The 20531-nt window shown below is 43.3% G+C and overlaps 1 protein-coding gene across 2 annotated transcripts in view; it reads left to right on the forward strand.

Annotated features, from left to right (window-relative positions):
- The window catches only part of SPRED2 (sprouty-related, EVH1 domain containing 2), a 112491-nt gene that overhangs the window by 55809 nt on the left and 36151 nt on the right, over positions 1 to 20531 (forward strand). Inside the window, exon 1 of one of the 2 annotated variants that reach the window (XM_006778529.2) lies at positions 4923 to 5046. The exons of the other annotated variant lie outside the window; for it this stretch is intronic. Within the exon in view, the coding sequence (XP_006778592.1) occupies positions 5030 to 5046 (17 nt within the window). The 5' untranslated portion in view covers positions 4923 to 5029. Of the gene's footprint in view, positions 1 to 4922; positions 5047 to 20531 lie in introns of those variants that run through there. 2 annotated transcript variants of the gene reach the window in all.

Raw genomic sequence — 20531 nt, forward strand, 5'->3', positions numbered from 1 at the left:
ATTGTATTTGTTCCCGTTTTGTTTTTTTACTTCAAAATAAGATATGTGCAGTGTGCATAGGAATTTGTTCATAGTTTTGTTTTTTTAAACTATAGTCCGGCCCTACAACGGTCTGAGGGACAGTGAACTGGCCCCCTGTTTAAAAAGTTTGAGGACCCCTGGTCTAGATAGTAAATATTTTCAGCTTTGGGGACCATATTGTTTCTGTCACAACTGCTCAACTCTGTCTTTGTAGCACTAAAGCAGCCATGTAAATGTAAACAGATGAGTGTGGTGGCTGACCATGGTTTACCCACCCCTGACAGTCTAAATTGATAAAACTTACAATATCCTTATCATTGTTTGCATAAACTAATGAGTGCTTTGTATGTGGCCAGGCTCTTACCAAGTACTTGTAAATGATCGCATTTATCCCATACAGAACGATGATGTGAGATCATTAATAGCATTATACCCATTTTACAGATAAAGAAACAGGCTTAGATAAGTTTAAACAATGTAAGTAAGGGCCAGGCTGGATTTTGGACCAAGATAGCTTAACTCATGCTCTTTCTCTTTAGACAGTCAGTACAGCCTATAGTACTAACATCATTGATACCCACATTTGCTTTTATGTCTTCACATTAGCTGGTGTTTGGACTTTAGCCCCTCAAAAAACTTACAGATAATTGTTAAAAAAACAAACAAAACACGCAAAAACATGGCAAGAATTTTAAAAATAAGGGTCCATTAGTGAGTTAATAGAAATTGGAAGCCCAAACAAACAAAACACCCAAAAACATGGCAAGAATTTTAAAAATAAGGGTCCATTAGTGAGTTAATAGAAATTGGAAGCCATGTTCTACTGTGTTTTCCAGGCTCGTTGTGCTTAACATCCAAGGATTAGTGCTAGGAGACTGGCCCGGGGAGCTTGGAGGCCAAAGATATCCAGACTGGTTTCCAGGTTCCAAGGCCCAGCGCTCTGAAAATGGCGAGGTGGAGCTGGGCCTGAGGCAAGCTGCTGCTCCGAGGCGTGGCGTTGCCGAGACGAGCTGCCTCGTACAGAAACACCAACACCAGCATGAGCTGTCCGCTCCCTTGTACACACAGGTGCAGCTCCTTGGCTGCCACTGATGGGGACTTAGAGGAGACGGGTAATCACATAATACAAGTTGTTTGCTGACTACCCGTGGTCATTAGCATGCAAGTCCACCAGATAGAAATGTCTATTAAAGATAGTAGAAGCCAAGTTTGGATGCTTTTTGTGGTGATAGTACAGTGTATTCTGAAGAAAACTTAGAAAGAGCAAAAGGTCAGAAAAAAGATATCCCATATTTCATCACCTACAACATTTCCCCCAGTGCTTTATTTAATAGTAATGGAAGTGGAGGTTCCTGTGGTCAAATAAGTTTATGAAAGATTAGACTAAACAAACTTAAACAGTATTTTCAAGGATATAGTATATTGTTTTCCTGAATTGTTTATTTGGGTTTTTTGTTTTGTTTTTGGAGCCTCTTATAACATTGTTTGCAAGGAACATCCTTTGAGACACCCTAACCCAGAGGCATTTCTCAATGTTTACATGTTTGTAAATTTCCTTATGGTCAAGACATTTTTAAATGGGTGAAGGTGGCAGCAATAACTATGGTAGTTATGAAACCATACAGTCCTCTCTCTCTCTTTTTTCTTTTTGTAGCAGAAGTTATGCATTTGTGTTTAACTTTATTTTAAAATATGTCATACTCCAGTGTCTTCATTCTGCTCACTGTGATACTGCAGAGAAATTATTCTTCATCACTGCTCAGCAGAATTATAATATATACTTAATGCTTAATCATCACTTATATTATTTCGTTTTACTTTTTCCAGTTTCTTTGCATTATTACAGTGTCTTGGTTACTGGTTTTTAAGAGCTTATTTATGACTAAAGATGGTAACCATTTATCATGCATTGCAAATGAAATACCAGTTTTTTGTTACTGTTTTACTCTGGTGTTTTATTTTTTGTTATATCAAACTTGTGTATTAAATATAATCATGTTCTGTTTTTTAAAAATGTTATACTTATAGAAAAGTTGCAAGAATAGTACAAAGCTCTCTTTTATACCCATTTCACCGTTTGTTAACATTTTACCACGTTGGCTTTATTCTCATTCTGTGTGTGCATACATTGTTGTTGCTGTTACTTTTAAAATATATATATATACATATACATATATGTATGTATACACACACACACACACATATATGTATTGATTTTAGAGAGGAAGAGGGTGAGAGAAACATCAATGATGAGAATCATTAATTGGCTGCCTCCTGCACGCCCCCTACTGGGGATCGAGTCCACAACCTGGGCATGTGCCTTGATCCGTGACTTCCTGGCCCCTAGGTTGACACTCAACCACTGAGGCACACCGGCCGGGCTGTTGCTATTATTACTTTTGTATTTTTAATTAGTAAAATCTGAATTTAAAAATATTTTAATGAACTATGGATTTATTTCTTTAAAAGACTGAGAAACTCAAAATAGGCTAGAAGTTTATTAATTCCCCTAATTCTACCTGTTGCATTGCGTCAGTGGTTCTCAACCTTGGCTGCACATTAGAATCACCCCATAACAAAGAAACAGAATTTCCGGAGGAGAGGGCCCAGAAATCAGGATTTTAAAAAGATTCCCAGGTGATTCTAATGTGCAGCCAAAGTTGAGAACCACTGGAAGCAGTCAGTGTGTCAGTCAGGCTGGGCTAACGGCTGTAACAAATAGGCCCAATGATGGACAATGGCTCCGATGAAGCAGACATGTTGATAAGCCTGTAGCTTGTAATCCTGAAGAGGGAAGAACCTGAACCAAGGAAGGCTTCACTGGGCCCACACACAGTCCTAATCAGGCCGTATTTGTGAGGTTGTCATTGATATTCTGTAGAGACTGTCACAACCATTTGCAGTCCTGTGGGGCAGTGTCCTTTGAGAACTGAGCTTGGCTGAGGTGGGAGCGTTGGCCTACATCCTCCTACGCTTTAGTGGGACCTCTATATGTCAGGTGTCCCATGCTGACCTGTCATGCTTTCAGAACATAACAACACCGAGGTTTTTTGTAATGACATCTAGTTTCAACAGTGGTTTCCTTGAACATACCTTGGAGCTTCCATATCTGGGTGTTTTTTTTTCCTGGCCTTGAAATCAAAGCTCTCTTTCTCCTTCAGGTGGCTTAAGTCACCCAATTTGAGCATCAAGTGAGTCGGGCAAACACTGTGCCACATTACAAAGCGATTTGTTGGTTTAAGGGGACTGTGGAGGTGACATAATCTCTCAGAGTGTTTGCAGAACCATATAAGGAAGCTGGAAATAGTCACCTCTCCCTCACTGTGTCAACATTGAGCTCACAGAGGAGGCCTGGACTGGTGTCCTCAGAGCAAGCACAAGGAACAACCAGACAGTCTTGGGAAGAGAGGGCGCTGAGCATTTGTGTTTGGGGTGGGGGTGGGGTGGATGCAGCCCTCACAGTGGCCTTAGGACATGTGTCATGCCTTCAGGCTGGACTCTCTCTCACCCACAGAGCCACTGGACTGCACCGTGTAAGAGGGGCCGCATGCTCACACGTATGGCAGGTTCATACCTAACTTGAAAGTGCCTTGTTTGGGCACAAATTTAGACTATAAGGACTGAACATTAAAAAACACACAAACATTTGATTAAAATTTTCAGAGATACTCAAAAGAAGAGAGAACAATAAGCTTATAGACTCACCTCAGATGCAACAATTACCAAGATTTTGCCACATTTTCTTACCTCCCGCCCTGCCTTTTTGGTTAAAATATTTCATGACAAACCCCAGAAAGCTTATCATTTCACCCCTAACATGCTTTCTCTAAAACAGTGGTTCTCAACCTTCCTAATGCCACGACCCTTTAATACAGTTCCTCATGTTGTGGTGACCCCCAACCATAAAATTATTTTCATTGCTACTTCATAACTGTAATTTTGCTACTGTTGTGAATCGTAATGTAAATATCTGATATGCAGGATGTATTTTCATTGCTACAAGTTGAACATAATTAAAGCATAGTGATTAATCACAAAAACAATATGTAATTATATGTGTTTTCTGATGGTCTCAAGCCAGCGGCTCTCAACCTGTGGGTCGCGACCCCTTTGGTGGTCGAATGACCCTTTCATAGGGGTCGCCTAAGCCCATCCTGCCTATCAGATATTTACATTACGATTCATAACAGTAGCAACATTACATTTATGAAGTGGCAACAAAAATAATTTTATGGTTGGGTCACAACATGAGGAACTGTATTTAAAGGGCCAGAAGGTTGAGAACCACTATCTTAGGTGACCCCTGTGAAAAGGTCATTCGACCCCCAAACGGGTCGCGACCCACAGGCTGAGAACCACGGCTCTAAAAGGTAGGCATTTTATAAATAGAATGCCACTATCCCACCTAAGAAAATGCACCCAGGGAGCAAAAAAATGTTGGTGTGTAGTTTTCACAGAGCACCTGCAACTAGGTAACCTTATAGCATAAGAATCAACGAGGGCCTCACTGATAGCTTCAAGGAGGGAGCAGGGCCCTTGCTCTCAACTCGGAACATTATTTGGATTGGGGGTGGGAGCAGGTGAACAGTTTTTCACTTGTGGTTCTACGGACTCTAATCTCGGGTATTGAGCTATGCCATTTGTTTCCTGGGCACTTCATAGGATCATCAATGACTGATAAGTGTAACTTACAGGAATTCTTTTAAACAATATTTTAATTGGAAGAAGCATCTGTCAGCTGTCAGGCTTCCAGCTTCCACTTTTGAGAAGCAGGATGTTGAATGTGAGTAATGACACAACAGGCCTATAAAATGCGGACTAACCCTCGGATGACTCATCCAGTACGTTGCAGTATATTTGTCAAGGAGACTGAATCATATATGGGGGAAACCACGGCTCAAGCAGCCAGCTGGTTCTCAGGTCCGCAAGGGACGGTCCATTTTTATCGGAAGCTTTATAGTAGCAATAATGCTAATACCCAGCACATGGGCTCTACCATGTAGAGGAAATGGCACCGCCCAGCAGGTATGTGCTTGCTGTTTACGTGGGCTTTCTTTTCTCCTTCTCTTCTGCCTAACCTTTCCAGTGTGTGCTTTCTACCGTTTTTAAGGGAGGGAGAAAATTATTCAATTTATAAACAAGTGAAGCGTGTGTGTGTGTGTGTGTGTTTGTTTGTGTGTGGTGTGCCCACGTGCAAGGACACATAGGTAACCATGGTCTTTTGTTGGACAAAGAGTTCTAGTCACTCATCTCCTTTTCTGAAAACAAATTTCTCCTTAGGTATTCAGCTAGAGATGGTCTTAACCCATCCCCTTTGTTAAGCCCTTAGTTTAAAAGATGCTGCCGAGGAAACAGCTTGCAGAGGTGGTATACCGTTTAGGGGGCTAGCTTAAAACTTAAAAAAGAAATGAATAAGCAGAGGTGAGCTAAAGGATGTGGTCGAATGATAACTGTTGTATTCAGGATGTTGGATCTTTTTCAATATTGTGCTCTTTCCTACCCTTCAAGATGCATGACTTAATGCAAGAAACCTTTATTCCCCTCCTGAGTGACGATGTCTGTTTTTACAAATTATAATTTGTTCATGCTCCGTTCATGCATTAACTTTTCTAGGTGGGAGAAGAGGAGTTGGGGGACTCAATAGCAACCTTTAATTATAGCTTCCATGTGATCTGAAGGATTGCTCTGCATAATTGGGAGGCTGTGTCGCCTGTCTGACCTTCCCCCCGGCCCCCCCCCTTCACTCACTAAATTTAAACAATGCCTGGCGAGTTAAGGCGCATATCTTGTTTATTTGAGTACATTAAACATTCCTCTGTGTGTTGACAGTCCATTCAGTGTCTCCTTGTATTTTTAAAAAAGACTTTCTGCATCCTGTGCATCCTACTTGTTAGGGACAGAAGCAGTACTATTTCTGCTTTTCTTGTCTGTCTGTCTGTCCAGAATGTCTGGGTGAGGACAACTGCCCACAGTTTTACCTAAGATTTAGCATTTTTGGAGCAGCTTTATTTATGATGATAAATTCTGTTATCGCTTGGACAGCATTAAACATATGGGACTACCAAGCTGGAAAAAGAGGCAGTGTTTGTTTCTCTTCCCTTTTCTTGTAGAGCCCATAATTAATGTCTTGTTTTCCTTGAGGCATCTGTATTTTAAACTGTCCGTGTTAAATGTATTAAATTTACTTCTTTAAATACACTTAGAATTCAGATAATCTGGAAAGTCGGCATGAAGGGGCTTATTTGGTTCGTTTCTATTTGTTTTGTAGATTAAGGGGTATACTTTTTTTAGAATGGCCAACTTGTTTTTGGAGGTGGGACTATCTCCAAATTTCATTAATTTTGCATTCTATAAATGAAAGCCACCTGTTATGCTGTACCGTGCTAATTATGGTAGAGGACAATAATGAGGAAGGACAGTATTTGAAATATGTGGGGGTTTTGTTAAGAATTTTCCTGCCCACATCTGTAGTGCTTATTTTTACATGTGTGTGTATACATGCATAGTGCCTATTTAATAAGGGCATTTGGTAATATTAAAAAATACTTCGGATTCAAAGTGAGAGTCCTTTTTATTCTCATTAACATTTTTTGTATGCTGTAAAAGACAGGCTACTTAAAAAAGTGTCAGCTTAAACTAAAGCCTGAATTTTGTGACCTTATAGTAAATGGGCTTCTCACTGGAAGCCACATTCTGAATGCCACCCTCAGCTCAGGGTTCACTTTGTCAAAAGTCATCTGAGCCCAACTGGTGTGGCACAGTGGTTGAGTGTCAACCTATGAATCAGGAGGTTGAAGTTTGATTCCCAGTCAGGGCACATGTCCGGGTTGTGGGCTTGATCCCCAGTGGGAGGTGTGCAGGAGGCAGCCGATGAAGTGATTCTCGCTCATCGTTGATGTTTCTGTCTCTCCCTCCCTACCTTCTCCTCTCTGAAATCAATAAAAATATGTATATTTTTAAAAATGTTATCAGAAAAATAGCTAATTTGCTCCAGTTTTTCTGACATCTTCAGTTCCATTATATCTGTTTTTCCTTGAGCCTATAGAAAATGATTACAGGTAGCTATATGAAAACATGTCTTATTTTTTAAAATATGTTTTTATTGATTTCAGAGAAGAAGGGAGAGAGAGAGAGATAGAAACATCAATGATGAGAGAGAATCATTGATCGACTGCTTCCTGCATGCCCCACACTGGGGATCAAGCCTGAAACCAGAGCATGTGCCCTGACCAGGAATCAAACCATGACCTCCTGGTTCATAGGTCGATGCTCAACCACTGAGCCATGCCGGCTGGGTAACTTCACTCCCTTCTTGTCTGCATGGTTTCTGACATGAAATCCACTGTAATCCTCCTCCTTAATTCCTCTATAAGTAAGGTGGTTTTCCCCCTCCTTGAAAATATTTTTTAAGATTTTCCCTGTCTTTGGTTTCCGGATGCTTGAATAGCATAGGCATAGATACCAATGAAAACATGTCTCTTAAAGTTCTTGGTTTGTTGGCACTTTCTGTGAAAATGTGTTGCTTTCTGTGACTTGTGTAGTTGAGACTAACTCGGGTCCTGTCCAGGTTATTTCAGGGCAACATAGATTTCGTTCAGTTTTGGTTACATTACGCACCCAGCGCATATTGATCACTGAGATTCAGCCATGATAATCACCCCTACGGTTGGGGCCGCCACTCCTCAGGGGCCCCTTTGCTGTTAAGCACCATGAGCCATCACTCCAGAGTGACTGCATGGTTTTTAGATTCCCCTGTTCCCTTTTGAGGCCACAGGAATACAGAGCCAGAGCCAGTACCAAGGGTCTCAGATCATTCAACTTGGAAGCGATCAATAGATATTGAGTGAGACACTGCCTGTGTTCAGAGCTATGTGCTGGGTGGTGTTAAATTAAGAAATGCTTGTGATCCGGGCCTAGCCCTGTCCTCGTTTTAATTCCCCTTTCAGTGGGAATTTATTGTTATGGCCCGTAGATTCCTCCTGAGTTTTTTTTTATTCATAGATTTACTGGAGTCTATAATAGGGAGCCACTAATTGCTCTGTATAGAAGCGACTCTCAGCTATTCCCTTTTGGTTCTTCAACATCTAACTCTTCCTTGGATGGATGTCAAGAAAGAACTGTCCTACTCAAAAATTCATTTGATAGTTTTGGTGGCCATGTTTTTCTGAACTACCTTGCATAAAGGTTTTTTGTTTTTTTGTTTTGTTTCATTTTCTCTCTTCTTCCTTGAGGGGTGAGGCAGTCAGAGAGAGTGTTTGAATCCTCCAAGCTGAGAGTCCAGAATATTTTAGTGAAACAGATCAGTAAACATCAAGGATAGTTTTCCCAATCTTTGAGGTTTGAAGACCCCTCCCCGCTTTAGCATCTATAAAAAGTATATTCTAATGACTCAAAGCCGTCATGAATTCAGTAACCATTTAATAAAAACAGGTTTATTTAAAATCACCATAGGTTATCTGTTGACATTTCAAAATACTTGCATTTAGAGAGATCTGCTTAGTGAGTCCACCATCCGTTCCTGCCGTGCGGGCGGATGATTTATGGGTGCTTGGTGATCTCCCCCAGCTGGGCCTGTTCATTGCCTGCTGTCCATTGCCCACTCTTCTGCTGTCCCCCCACATCCGGGGTTTATGGTCACTCTGCCTACACAGGGTTGCGATGAGCAACACTTAGATAAATCTTGTAGCATTATCTGGAAATAGTCGACTTGTGTGTGTAGTTCAGAAAGGCCAGAAGTAAGCACAGATCAGCCTTCCTAGGGCATGAAGCCCATTCTAACGAACACACAAATGGGGCAGTGACCACTCTCTGATCAAACCAGCAAAGGCTTTTATTAGTCCTGAGCATTCTTCTAGGGGTGAATTTCCTGGCTGCCTGTTTGCATTGATTATCTGGGCCCAGATTGTCTTGGGATGCATGTGGGACAGTCATAGAGGTCATGCCCATCCATCCCAGGTGGATTCTTAATCACCAGCATTTCTTTGTGACTAATGATCACCACAGGGAAAGGAAATGCTTCAGAGGCCGGCTGGCACTTCAGCCCTCTTAGAAAGAGCTTTTGGCTGGCATGCCAGTCCACTACCTTCCTTGCTGCACACTTCGAGAGCAGCTCCAGGAGTTAGCCTCATCTTCGTACAGCTCAGTGTGCAAGGAACCGCAACAAGATACTATCTCTTTCCAGATTTCAACCCAAGAGATGACTTTTCGTTTCCAGTGTTAATTCATACAGTTGTAAAGATTTTCAGATTGGGGGTGTCCGAGCCGGGCTGGGCTTTTCTTTTGAACACACGTTCCTTGTGCCCATCCAGAGGAAGAGGGGTGGCACTGGCCCCGTGGGGCCTGCTGTTTGACTGAGCCTCTTGAATTCCATTAAATGGAGCACAGACAGCATGTGTCATAAAGGCTGCTTGGGAAGGGTGAAGAGCAAAATTAGTGTCTGTGGGTGGGCATGTGTTCTCATCACATCGCCAAAGAACTGCAGTGTGCAAAATCTGGCAGGAACTTATTCCAAAGAAAAATAAAGCGGCCCCCTTTTCTGCTTTGAAAAATATTTTTAAAAAAACATCACCAATCCCCATGATGAAGAAATGGAACTCTTAGAAAATCCTTGTGATTGTGTGTGTGTGTGTGCGTGTGTGTGTGTGTCTAAAATCTCAAAATTGAGGTTGGAATAGAAGAAATAGAGAGTAATAAAATATTTTTAGGGGTCCTGTTGCCTATATTGTAAAATAATAAGCATCCTATTTGAACATACTGGAATGGCAAAGGATTAGGGGAATTTTTGGAGCTAACAATTAGGGGAAAGTCTATTATGCTTACCGTGGCTTCTGTTCTTTGAGATGACTTTGTAAGAAAAGCCATTTTTATCTCAGTAAAACCCTCCACGAAGGAAATGTTTGTGCTTTTTATATATGCGGTTCGTCTGATATCCCAAGGAACAGAGCATAGGCCACATTTACATTTATATTTAAAGCACAAGATCTCCCTTTTATAGTTACCTTGAGATCTTGCAAATTTGTTCATTGTTTCTCATAGTGTAGAAGAGTGTTTCTTAGATTGGGGGAGGTGTGTGTGTGTCAATGTTTATTTCTTTTTTTTTTTTTTTAAATATATTTTATTGGTTTTTTACAGAGAGGAAGGGAGAGGGATAGAGAGTTAGAAACATCGATGAGAGAGAAACATCGATCAGCCGCCTCCTGCACACCTCCTACTGGGGATGTGCCCGCAACCAAGGTACATGCCCTTGCCTGGAATCGAACCTGGGACCTTTCGGTCCGCAGGCTGACGCTCTATCCACTGAGCCAAACCAGGCAGGCTCAATGTTTATTTCTTAAGGTCTCCAGAAATATTCTTTTGTCAAAGCCCAGAATTTATGAATTTGGATCCTTCTTGCGTATACCCATTTCAAGTGGCCCGTTTTTGTTTCTCATGTTGTCTTTTTTGTGTGTGGCCAAGTAAATGCGATGCTACTACACATAACATAAAGTGTGCCATCTTGACTATTTCTGAATGTTTCAGTAAATTATGAGTGCTCACTACATGCATGCAGCGAACTCTAGAACCTTTTCATCTTGCAAAACTGAAACTCCAAATGCATAAAACAACTCCCCATATCTCCCTCTCCCCAGCCCTTCACAACCACCGTTCTGCTTTCTGTTCCTGTAGGTGCGATCACTTTAGATAGCAGAATTTAGACATGGAATCATGCAGTATTTGTCTTTTTGTGACTGGTTTATTTCACTTAGCATAATGCCCTCAAGGTTTCACCCATGTTGCAGCCTGAAATCCATACGAAAGGATTTCTTTTTCAAGCTGAAAATATCCTGTCATATGTATTTTCTTTATTCCTTCATCCTTTGATGGACATTGAAGCTGTTTCCATCTCTCTCGACTGTTGTGAATAATGCCACCGTGAACGTGGGTGTGAAATTAATGCCTTTAGAGATAAGACTTGACTTTCAAAAAACATCAGGTTCATTCTTTATATGTCGCCACACAAGAAAAAGTGCCATCATGTCCTAACACCTTGTGTTTATCTGGCCTTTGGGGTTTACACAAGAGCTTCCATAGACCAAGTGGCTCCCTGCAGGAAATGGCTGGGTGTGTAGCAATGTTCAGTGTGGGGTGGCGTATTTACGGTGCCTTCAGGGGTTGTGACTTTCCTGCAGGTGAGCTTTGTCCTGAGAGGTGGCTGGAGCACACCAAGAGTGAAACGAGCTGTGGGTAGTTCCTCTTGACCAAACATGAAGACAGGGCTCTTTTATTCTTTCTTCTGATGCTAATTGGCAGCCTACAGTGACAGCATGGCTTCAGGGTAGTGTAATTGCATCTGTTTGGCCATACAGACTGCCACCTGCTCAGTGAAGCTTCCCTGGTGGGAGAAGTTGGCCGTGGCTACTTGGTTTTCCTGCCTTGGACAGTGGGCAGTGGTCTTAAGCCACCACTGAACGCATGACCTAAAAGATAGATTGGACTTCCTGGCCTGAGCACGTTGGCGCGGGGCAGGAAGGCCCAAATTCAGCAGCTTAGCCTCCAGGGATCTCAATTTTCTGTGCATTCCAAGAGTCTCGAAATCAGACGGCTTCTAGCCCTTCCACAGGCTGGTAGACTTAGTTATGTGTGGGGATAGCTTTTCCCCAGAGGCTGTCTTTGAAATCAACCTAGAAACATTCTCCTACAAATGAAACTATTTTAAGAATATTATGTTAAACGGTGGGCAAAGCTAATAGCTAGTTGGCCTACTCATTCTGACGGCCCAGCTCTTTTATGGCAGGAAAGTCACTTAAGGAGGCACGTGCCCCAAGTGGATGGCTCTGTTGTGTAATAGCTCAGACGGAAATGGCCCTCGGAGGTCAAATCCTGTTCCTCTCTGTAGTCGGGCACTCGTCAAGAATGCACTGCTGCCTGATTGTCCCGGGAGCGTGAAGCTTGCCTTGTGCCTGCCCTTCTGGTTGCTCGCCAGCAGTCATTGCCGCCATAAAGGCAAACGGTTGTCTCAGTGACACTTGGAATTTCTAACCAATGGTGTTGATTGGGATACCATTGCCATAATTTAGCGCGTTCCTTTTGGTTTGACTGCTGCTCACTTAGGTGTAAAGACTTCTCAATCTTATTAGTAGATGATCATCAGGTTGGCTCTTTTCAGAGCTATTCAAGATGTGGAATTCCAGGGTCCCCCAAATGAAGCCTAAGTCAGGAGTTTAAGAATTCTTCCTTGTTTGCCCTTTCTCCCCCACCCCACACCCAGGTGGGGCAAACCTTGGCCAGAGCTGAATAGAAGGGACCATTTCTGCTGGAGGGGGTGGGGGAGGTTTCTCTCTCTTAAGGGGACTCTCAGTGGGCAGTAAAAACCATTTGGGAATAGAACTGTGATTCAAGTATTTTAGGAATTGATTGGACTCTCCTGCTGCTCACCAGTTTGTTTTTCCTGTGGAGAAAATACATTCCAATTTCAAACAACTGATTTACAAGAAAACTTTTGGACCCGAATTCATTTGTGTCATTAAAGCATCCTGGACCCAACGTGAAACTTGACGTGCACAGAGTTGCTTTACCAAAGTGTTTCTCCCCGTTTTTTTAAATTAAGCACATGCTTCATTACCTTCGGCTCCTGAAACAGCTGTCTTGGGTCGATTGCTAGAGCATATAGATCAGTGGTTCTCAACCTTGGCTGCACATTAGAATCACCTGGGAATCTTTTTTAAATCCATTAGTTTCTTTGTTACTAATGTTGTGGCCCCACCCCATAACAAAGAGACAGAATTTCCGGGGGATGAGGCCCAGAAATCAGGATTTTAAAAAGATTCCCAGGTGATTCTAATGTGCAGCCAAGGTTGAGAACCACTGATGTAGATGAACTGTTTAGGGAGAGAGGAGGCAGATCCCTCTTCTCTTCTTTTGTCCTTCTTTTGTCCCATAAATACATCCGGAGGATTTTCTTCTGTGTATCGCTGGAGAGAACCTCATACTTGTGGACATGTAAACCCAGTCAGAGAGCGAAGTTGTACCTATTTTACTCAAAGAATCTTATTAAACTCAATTTTCAGCATTTTCTTGTGGGTTTTTTTGTGTGTTTTTTTTCCCAAAAACACTTTGATAGACTAGCTTCACTCCTGGGAACTTTATAATTGCGTAATAACACTTGCACTGAGAGAACGTATCTGTTAGTTTGTCGTGGTTTCAGGTCTTGTGGTTTCAGGGGTTTTTTCAATTCAAAAGATATTTTCGGTTACCATTTTACTGCTCAAAGTTTTCTGATCTGCTTTTGTAGAATATTTGTGTGGCTTCAGTTTGCTGATTCCTTTGGCACAGCTAAAGGGCTTTAAGGAGATGTTTTTTTTCGTGTGTGTTTAATGCAATTTTTTTAAAAAAGGCCTTAGAGGTCATTTAGCCCCTACCCTTCATTTTACCTGTGAAGAAACGGAGGCTGACTAGCAGAGTCCGGGTGCCTCAACCGGGAGTGAGGAGATGTGCTGTAGAGGTTAAGTCTGCTGGCTTATGGCACGACTTACACTGATGGATCCAAAATGAGGATTGCCTCTGTTTGTGAGAAACTTTGCCAAGCTGATCAGGTCCCCCTTTTTTTTTCTTTCTTCATGTGGTTGTGTCATTAGTGATACCTCTTCATTTCTCCTTATGACTTCTTTGACAGTCGGCTGCCTATTCAGTAAATTTTAAGGGACTAATGAGAATAACTTCTCTTATATCCTCTAAATCTGTGGTGGGGAACCTTTTTTTCTGCCAAGGGTCATTTGTATATTTATAACATCATTCGCAGGCCATACAAAATTATCAACTTAAAAATTAGCCTGCTGTATTTGGTCAGCATTTCATTAACTCACCCCGAATGCCTTGGCAGGCCCAGACCCAGTGACTTCACGGGCCTTACACGGCCCTCGGACCAGATGTTCCCCACCCCTGCTGTGGATCAGCTAGCTTGGATATTGGGAGCTTGCCACAGCACAGAACCCCTTTAAAACAAAGTGCCAGGGGAGAGGGGGTGGTTAGAGAGTAGAGCTTAGTCCTTTTGCGGTTCCAATGCCGGTGACCTTGCACAAGTCCCTCCTCCAGTGTGGATTGTAACTTTTTCATCTAAGCAAGGTGTCTAGGGCACATGGTTTCTACGCTTCTTTCTAGCATAAAACGTGTGTATCTAAACGTGTTTGGGTGGCTCTTCACTAGTCCTAATTGAAGACCTGAAGTCCACCTGTAGGCCCAGCTCTATTCCAGTCTCTACCTGGTACATGAGAGATCCAGAATTCTTCAGGGAGAACAAATTCCTTCCTGTGCTTTGTTTGCGTATTTATTTATTCTCAGTGTTAGGCTTTTCATCTCTGATGGGGGAGGTCCAAGAAAGGGCACTACATTCCCTTTGGTAATTCTTGCCACTCACATCTGTTGGAATATAGGCAGGGAGGCTGGCACTACAGGCTGCCTGTCCTCCCTGTGGGCTAAATTGTCACCTCCTTTTGTTTGAGAACAGAGCGTATTAAGGGCTGGCTTGTAAAGGATTTTGTAGGTTTAGAATTTGGGATTGAGTAGTTTGGTGAAGTAATTTCCTGCCCTTTTGACCATGTTTTGCTGTGGGGATTGGGGGGGATGGCAGGTGGCAGGTAAAAATACGGGAGGCGTGTCCTGGATCCAGGGAAGAGAAATAATTGGACTGAATTTTCAGTACCGTTATCAGCATCTCCTAAGTGTACTGTTAATCTTCATTTAGAGAGGCGCACTATAAAAAAAAAAAAAAGTCTTCCATTTCTTTTGTTTTTTCAACAAAAAATTTTGCCGAAAGGGGTGCAGTCACCACTCACCAGCTCCTGTCTGCTACCAGCATTTTGCTATTATTGCTTAACCCACAGGATTTACCCCTCTGTCGATCCCTCTCTCCATCTCAGTCACCTTGTTACTTTTTTATGCATCGCCAAGTAAGTTCGTGTGCTTCTTTCTCCCTCAACATCAGCAGGTGGATCATTAAGGAAGCTCTTCTTTGTTTTCTCCGATTCAATGAGAAAAAAAAAGAGAGATTCTGAGAAAGTCAGGCACAGCATCTAAGGGCAGCAGTTTAAAGACCCGAGTTAGAGATCATTAACCTGAAACAAACCCCCTTGGCATTTGTGGGTGGAAGTACCCATTTTTCTATTACATTATACTTGACTGTGGTGAGAGTTGATTTTGTTCAGTAATTTATTGAGTGTGTTTAGTGATTTCCACCAGTTGATCTTTGGGTGTTTACATGTGGATTGTAAATGCCATCGTTGGAAGGGTAGAAACAAGGAAACCTGCTTTCAAAGTAAAAAGTGGGAGAAGACGACGGGGCTGGCTCTCCAGGGATGCGTCATTTGATTGAAGTTGGTAATCCTTTGATCCGGACTAAGTATGAACCCCACTGAACTGTGGGCTCCGCAGAGCAGCAGACAGTAAAGGCAAAATTGTAAACCCGGGTTTCAGACCTCGGGCCTCGAGCCTCCCGGACTCCCAGTCCCCACGTCACACCACACTGTCACCCTTTAGGACAGCACCATTTTACTCTTTAAGGAGTAGATTCATTCTGTTTTGGTTTGAATAAAATTTTCATTTTTTTAAAAAAAAGTAGTTTGCTCATGTTCAGGTTGCCTGTGTTTGGGTGATTTTGGACAAAACTCAGAAGTCTCCTGTAAGTGCCTTAAGTGTGAATGAAGTGTTGTAGGAAAAAATCTTGCCATTATTTCCTAAAATGTTTTAGCTGATCCTAAAATTCCCATGTTAACATTTAGAGAATTTGTGTATAACGCTATGATAAAACTCATGTTTTAAGGCAGAGAATCATTTGCTGTTGAGTTTTAAAAAAGTAATCTTTTCCTAAAAAAAATTTTAACTTTGTTGAGTTCCGTGGAATTGTAATTTTTTTTTGTTTATTTTAAAATTGTATTATATCTACTTTTTTGGTGTCGTTGGAGGGCAGTATGAGCTAGTTTACTTTCCTGGATCCCAGTGTTTTAAACTAAAAGATAATGTAAAATGTATACCAGAGCCTGCGATTAAAGAACTTACCCACAATATAGGTACTTGCTAGATGAGGGCACAGAGGTCCCAAGTGCCTGAACAGGAAACCCACCTGGGACTTAAGGGGCCTGCGACCAGGAGCCTCTAGTTCCCCAGACCCCCGGGGTGGGTAAATTAGGATTTCTGCTGTTAATAAAAATAGAGCAACTGGTTTTAAATTTTCAAGGGAAAAAAAAAAAAGATTGTTCCTCACTGATCGTTTATCCCCTGCAATAAAGTTCAAGCCTGTCCTGCCCCAGCTCTCCAGGCGCGACCTGGGTGGGGCCTTTCTCCCCGAGCCTGGTACATTACCACCTCAAGAGGCTCTTGCTCAGGGAAGTGATATTGACACGGGAGAGTTGCCAAAGAGCCATTAAAACAAAATCCATCCTAGACACAACTTCTAAAATGGCCTTTTCAGGTGCCGAAGCTAAGATTTACTTCAGCGGACGGTTCATTGTCCAGGTCTAAAACTACCCCGTGTTATGGTTTGGGGTTGCACATTAGCAGAACAACCCTAATGCCTTTATCTTCCTTGTGCCCCAGCTCTGAGTGATCCGCCATCACGGGTATTATATATTTAGTATTCTTGTGGTTTCTGAGTTTAAGTGCTGAATTTAAATGTCGGTAGGAAGAGCATTGTTGCTGTTTTAAACCATAGCTTTGTCCTTAAGACATTGGATATAGTAAGTAAATAAAATCAAAAGATTTTTATAAAAAGTAAAAGCCGCCAAAACCGGTTTGGCTCAGTGCATAGAGCATCGGCCTATGGACTGAAGGGTCCCAGGTTCGATTCCGGTCAAGGGCATGTACCTGGGTTGTGGGCACATCCCCAGTAGGAGATGTGCTGGAGGCAGCTGATGGATGTTTCTCTCTCATCGATGTTTCTAACTCTCTATCTCTCTCCCTTCCTCTCTGAAAAAAAATCAATAAAAAATATTAGAAAAAGAAGACAAATCTTTAAAATAAAAAAAAAAGTAAAAGCCAGTTGAACCGTTCATTTCCTGTGGAGGATGTATGCTTGTTCACCATACAGGTGATAAAAGCTTAGAGGTTACATTGAAAATTGCATTTGAAACACAGTACTGTAGAGTGGAGTGAGTCTCATGTAACTTTGTAAACTTTGGGAAGGAAACCCAAAAACCAGTGTTCTATAAGGCAATTTCCAGTGGCCATCACCACCCTTCACTCCCAATTTAGGGAGATTTGCCTCTAGAATTGGGATTCTCACCGAGGTGGGGCCGCCAGAAGCTCTGGCTCCCTCGGCCTCGGGGCCTCCATGGATTTGGGAGCTGGAGGTCATTGCTCCCCGGCTGCAGAGAAGTCAGAGGGCCCCTAATCGCCTTTGGTATTTCCTCAACAGCCTCTTAAGCCGTGGTTCTCAACCTTCTGGCCCTTTAAATACAGTTCCTCATGTTGTGGCCCAACCATAACATTATTTTCGTTGCTACTTCATAACTGTTGCTACTGTTATGAATCGTAATGTAAATATCTGATGTGCAGGATGGTCTTAGGCGACCCCTGTGAAAGGGTCGTTCAACCGCCAAAGGGGTCGCAACCCACAGGTTGGGAACCACTGCTTAAGCCTCCTTAAAGCTTGCAAGTTTCTGTTTGGCTCAGTGGATAGAGCGTTGGCCTGTGGACTGAAGGTCCCAGGTTCAATTCCGGCCAAGGGTACATGCCTGGGTTGTAGGCTCAATCCACCCCCAGTAGGGGACGTGCCGGAGGCAGCCAGCCAATCAATGATTCTCTCTCATCATTGATGTTTCTGTCTCTCTGTCTCTCTCTCTCTTCCTCTCTGAAATCAATAAAATATATATATTTTTTTATTTTTTTTTTTAAAAAAAAAAGCTTACAAGTTTCACTTCCACTCTCAGTCTTCATTCCTTTGTGTCTTCGCTTCATTTCCTTTCTTTGGCCCTTAAGGGTTGCAGGACTCAGCAGCAAGGACAGGGGGGCCTGAGTGGTGAGCAGCACACTGCCCAGTACCCTCAACGTGGGACAGCCCCAAAGGGCATCCATTCCCAAAGACGTGTGTGCACAGGGCGGTGGTTTGGCCCCACGTGGGAGAGAATGTGCCGGAATACTCAGCACTCCGGCACTCTGGCTCCTATGGCCTGTAGGTGTGAGGTAGCACCTGGGAGATTAGAAAATGTGTCTGTTTACAGTGCATTGTAATTGAAAGGAAAGTATTAGAGGCACATCGCGTGCTGAGTCAGCAATGGATGTTCCGCAAGGTCTGGCCATCAGTTCAGAAGCACATAGAATCACTCGCTTATAAAAATAGGAGTTAGCAGTAGTTATTCCAACAGAATATTTTTGTGTTAAAATTTCAATAGGAAAATAAAAATACCAGAGGCCACGTCTAAAGAACGTTCACTTGCTAGGCTGGGTTCTAAGGAATGATTTATAAATTATGACATGTAATAATCATGCCTGTTTCAAGCACCCGTCGTGTTGGCAGTGCCTTTCAGAATAATGGAGGAAGCGGCCCTTTCTCTGTGCACTAGACAGAGTGTGTGGGTGAGGAGGTCTATTTAGAGGCTCCAGTGTAGCTAGGTAGCATCAACAACAAAGATGCGGGAATTAAGTGTGGCATGCGAGGATGCGCATGGGCATGCCCCACACTTCCCCCTCTGGGGGAGGGTAGATTTTGGACCCCGAAGGCTCTAGTGACCTTGCAGTGCTACAGAATTCACTGGTTATGGTGCAAGGCTCAAGTGGAGATTCCTAAAACATTTTCGCAGATTCTGAGCCCAGCGCATAATAAAGAAACCTACTCATACCCCCTCTGGGGCCCCTACAATATAAGCAGGACCCCTGACTTTCAGCCTAATTGACTCCTGGGTGAAGCTTACATCTCTAGCCATTGCAAGGCAAACAGCCCCAACCACCACCACCTTTTGGGTACCAGGTTATATAGTGGGGTTCCATTTCTAGAAACTCGTTACCATTTTTAAAAATGCCTACATTATGAAGATAAAACATATAAAAGCTCTGTTGTAATCCTCTGGGAGGATGACTCTGCATGGGCAAGATGAACTGCAGCATCTCAGAAAAGCAGGGACACGATGGAGATGGGACTGCCGAGCCTGCGTTCCTCTCTCCGTAGATCCGGTCACTACCTGAGCGCCTTGGCACCCTGCGGTCAGAGCCACGGTTTTTCCCCTCCCAGATCATGGGTAGGGCAGTTTTCAAGCCAGCTTTCTTCCTGTGTACTGCATGGCTGATTTCACAGATGTTACGTTACTGTGGGGAAGCCTTTTTCTTACATGATCTTGGCCCACTTTGGAGCTTCCCCAACTCTTGATAGTAGGCAAACCAGTTCTCTTTATGAAGCAAACTGACGTTCAGAAAATGTCCCTGCTTCATAGTGCCTGCTCATCAGCGCCCGCGAGAGCCGGTCCTCTGCAGAAGCGGGCTTCTCCTGCCCCCATTCTCTGTAATGCCCCAGCCAGTACAAGGCCCCCACACATTTTAGTAGACGTTAAGCAGAGAGAACACATCGTCTACCTTTAGTGGCTCACACAGAGCTGAAAAGCACATTCCCACCATGCACAAAACTATATAAAAGCCCAGCAACCAAACAGCGGAATGACTGATCACTATGACACGCACTGCGGCGGCCAGCTGACCCGATCTGGCCCAGATCAGCCCCCACAACCTCCTGCGGCCCCTCCCCTGGCCGACCCGGCCCCCGGTAGGGCCCCCCCACCCCGATCAGGGGTGGGGACGCTGGCCAACCGCCAATAGGCCTTGATCGCTGGCCAGGCCAAGGGACCCCACCCCTGCATGAATTCATGCACCGGGCCTCTAGTATTATGTATAACTTTCCTTGGCTATAAACTTCAGAGTATATAAATTTCTAAAACCGGGGCAGTCAACTTAAAAAAAAATTAAGTAGTTGATGCTTAATAATAAAACAGTCACTCACAGAACCACCACTTGCTTAAATAGAATATGACCAATATCTTTGGTTTCTCAACACACTTGATTCTGCTGAAATAAGTTTGTTGGTTCTTTTTTTAAGATGGCTAGACATATATATTTCATATACCCACATACTTTATACACATAATATTTTATATATACACTAGAGGCCCAGTGCACAACATTCGTGCACAGGGTTGGCGGGGGGGATCACTCAGCCCAGCCTGTGCCCTCTTGCAGTCCAGGACCCCTCACTCCTTACCGCCCGCCTGCAGCAGAGGCAGGAGAGGCTGCCGCCACCGCTCCTGCACTTGCCAGCCATGAGCCTGGCTTCTGGTTGAGCGGCGCTCCCCCTGTGGGAGTGCACTGACCACCAGGGGGCAGCTCCTGCATTGAGCGTCTGCCCCCTGGTGGCCAGAGAGCGTCATAGCAACCGGTTGTTCCACCATTCAGTCAATTTGCATATTAGGACTTTATTATATAGTATATATGATTCGATGAAATCAAAGAGCCTTTAGAAATCTATAGGCATAGGAAGACGGGGTAGACAGGGTGTGAGT

Source organism: Myotis davidii, unplaced genomic scaffold (genome assembly GCF_000327345.1).
Source record: "Myotis davidii unplaced genomic scaffold, ASM32734v1 scaffold6, whole genome shotgun sequence".
Lineage (NCBI taxonomy): Eukaryota > Metazoa > Chordata > Mammalia > Chiroptera > Vespertilionidae > Myotis > Myotis davidii.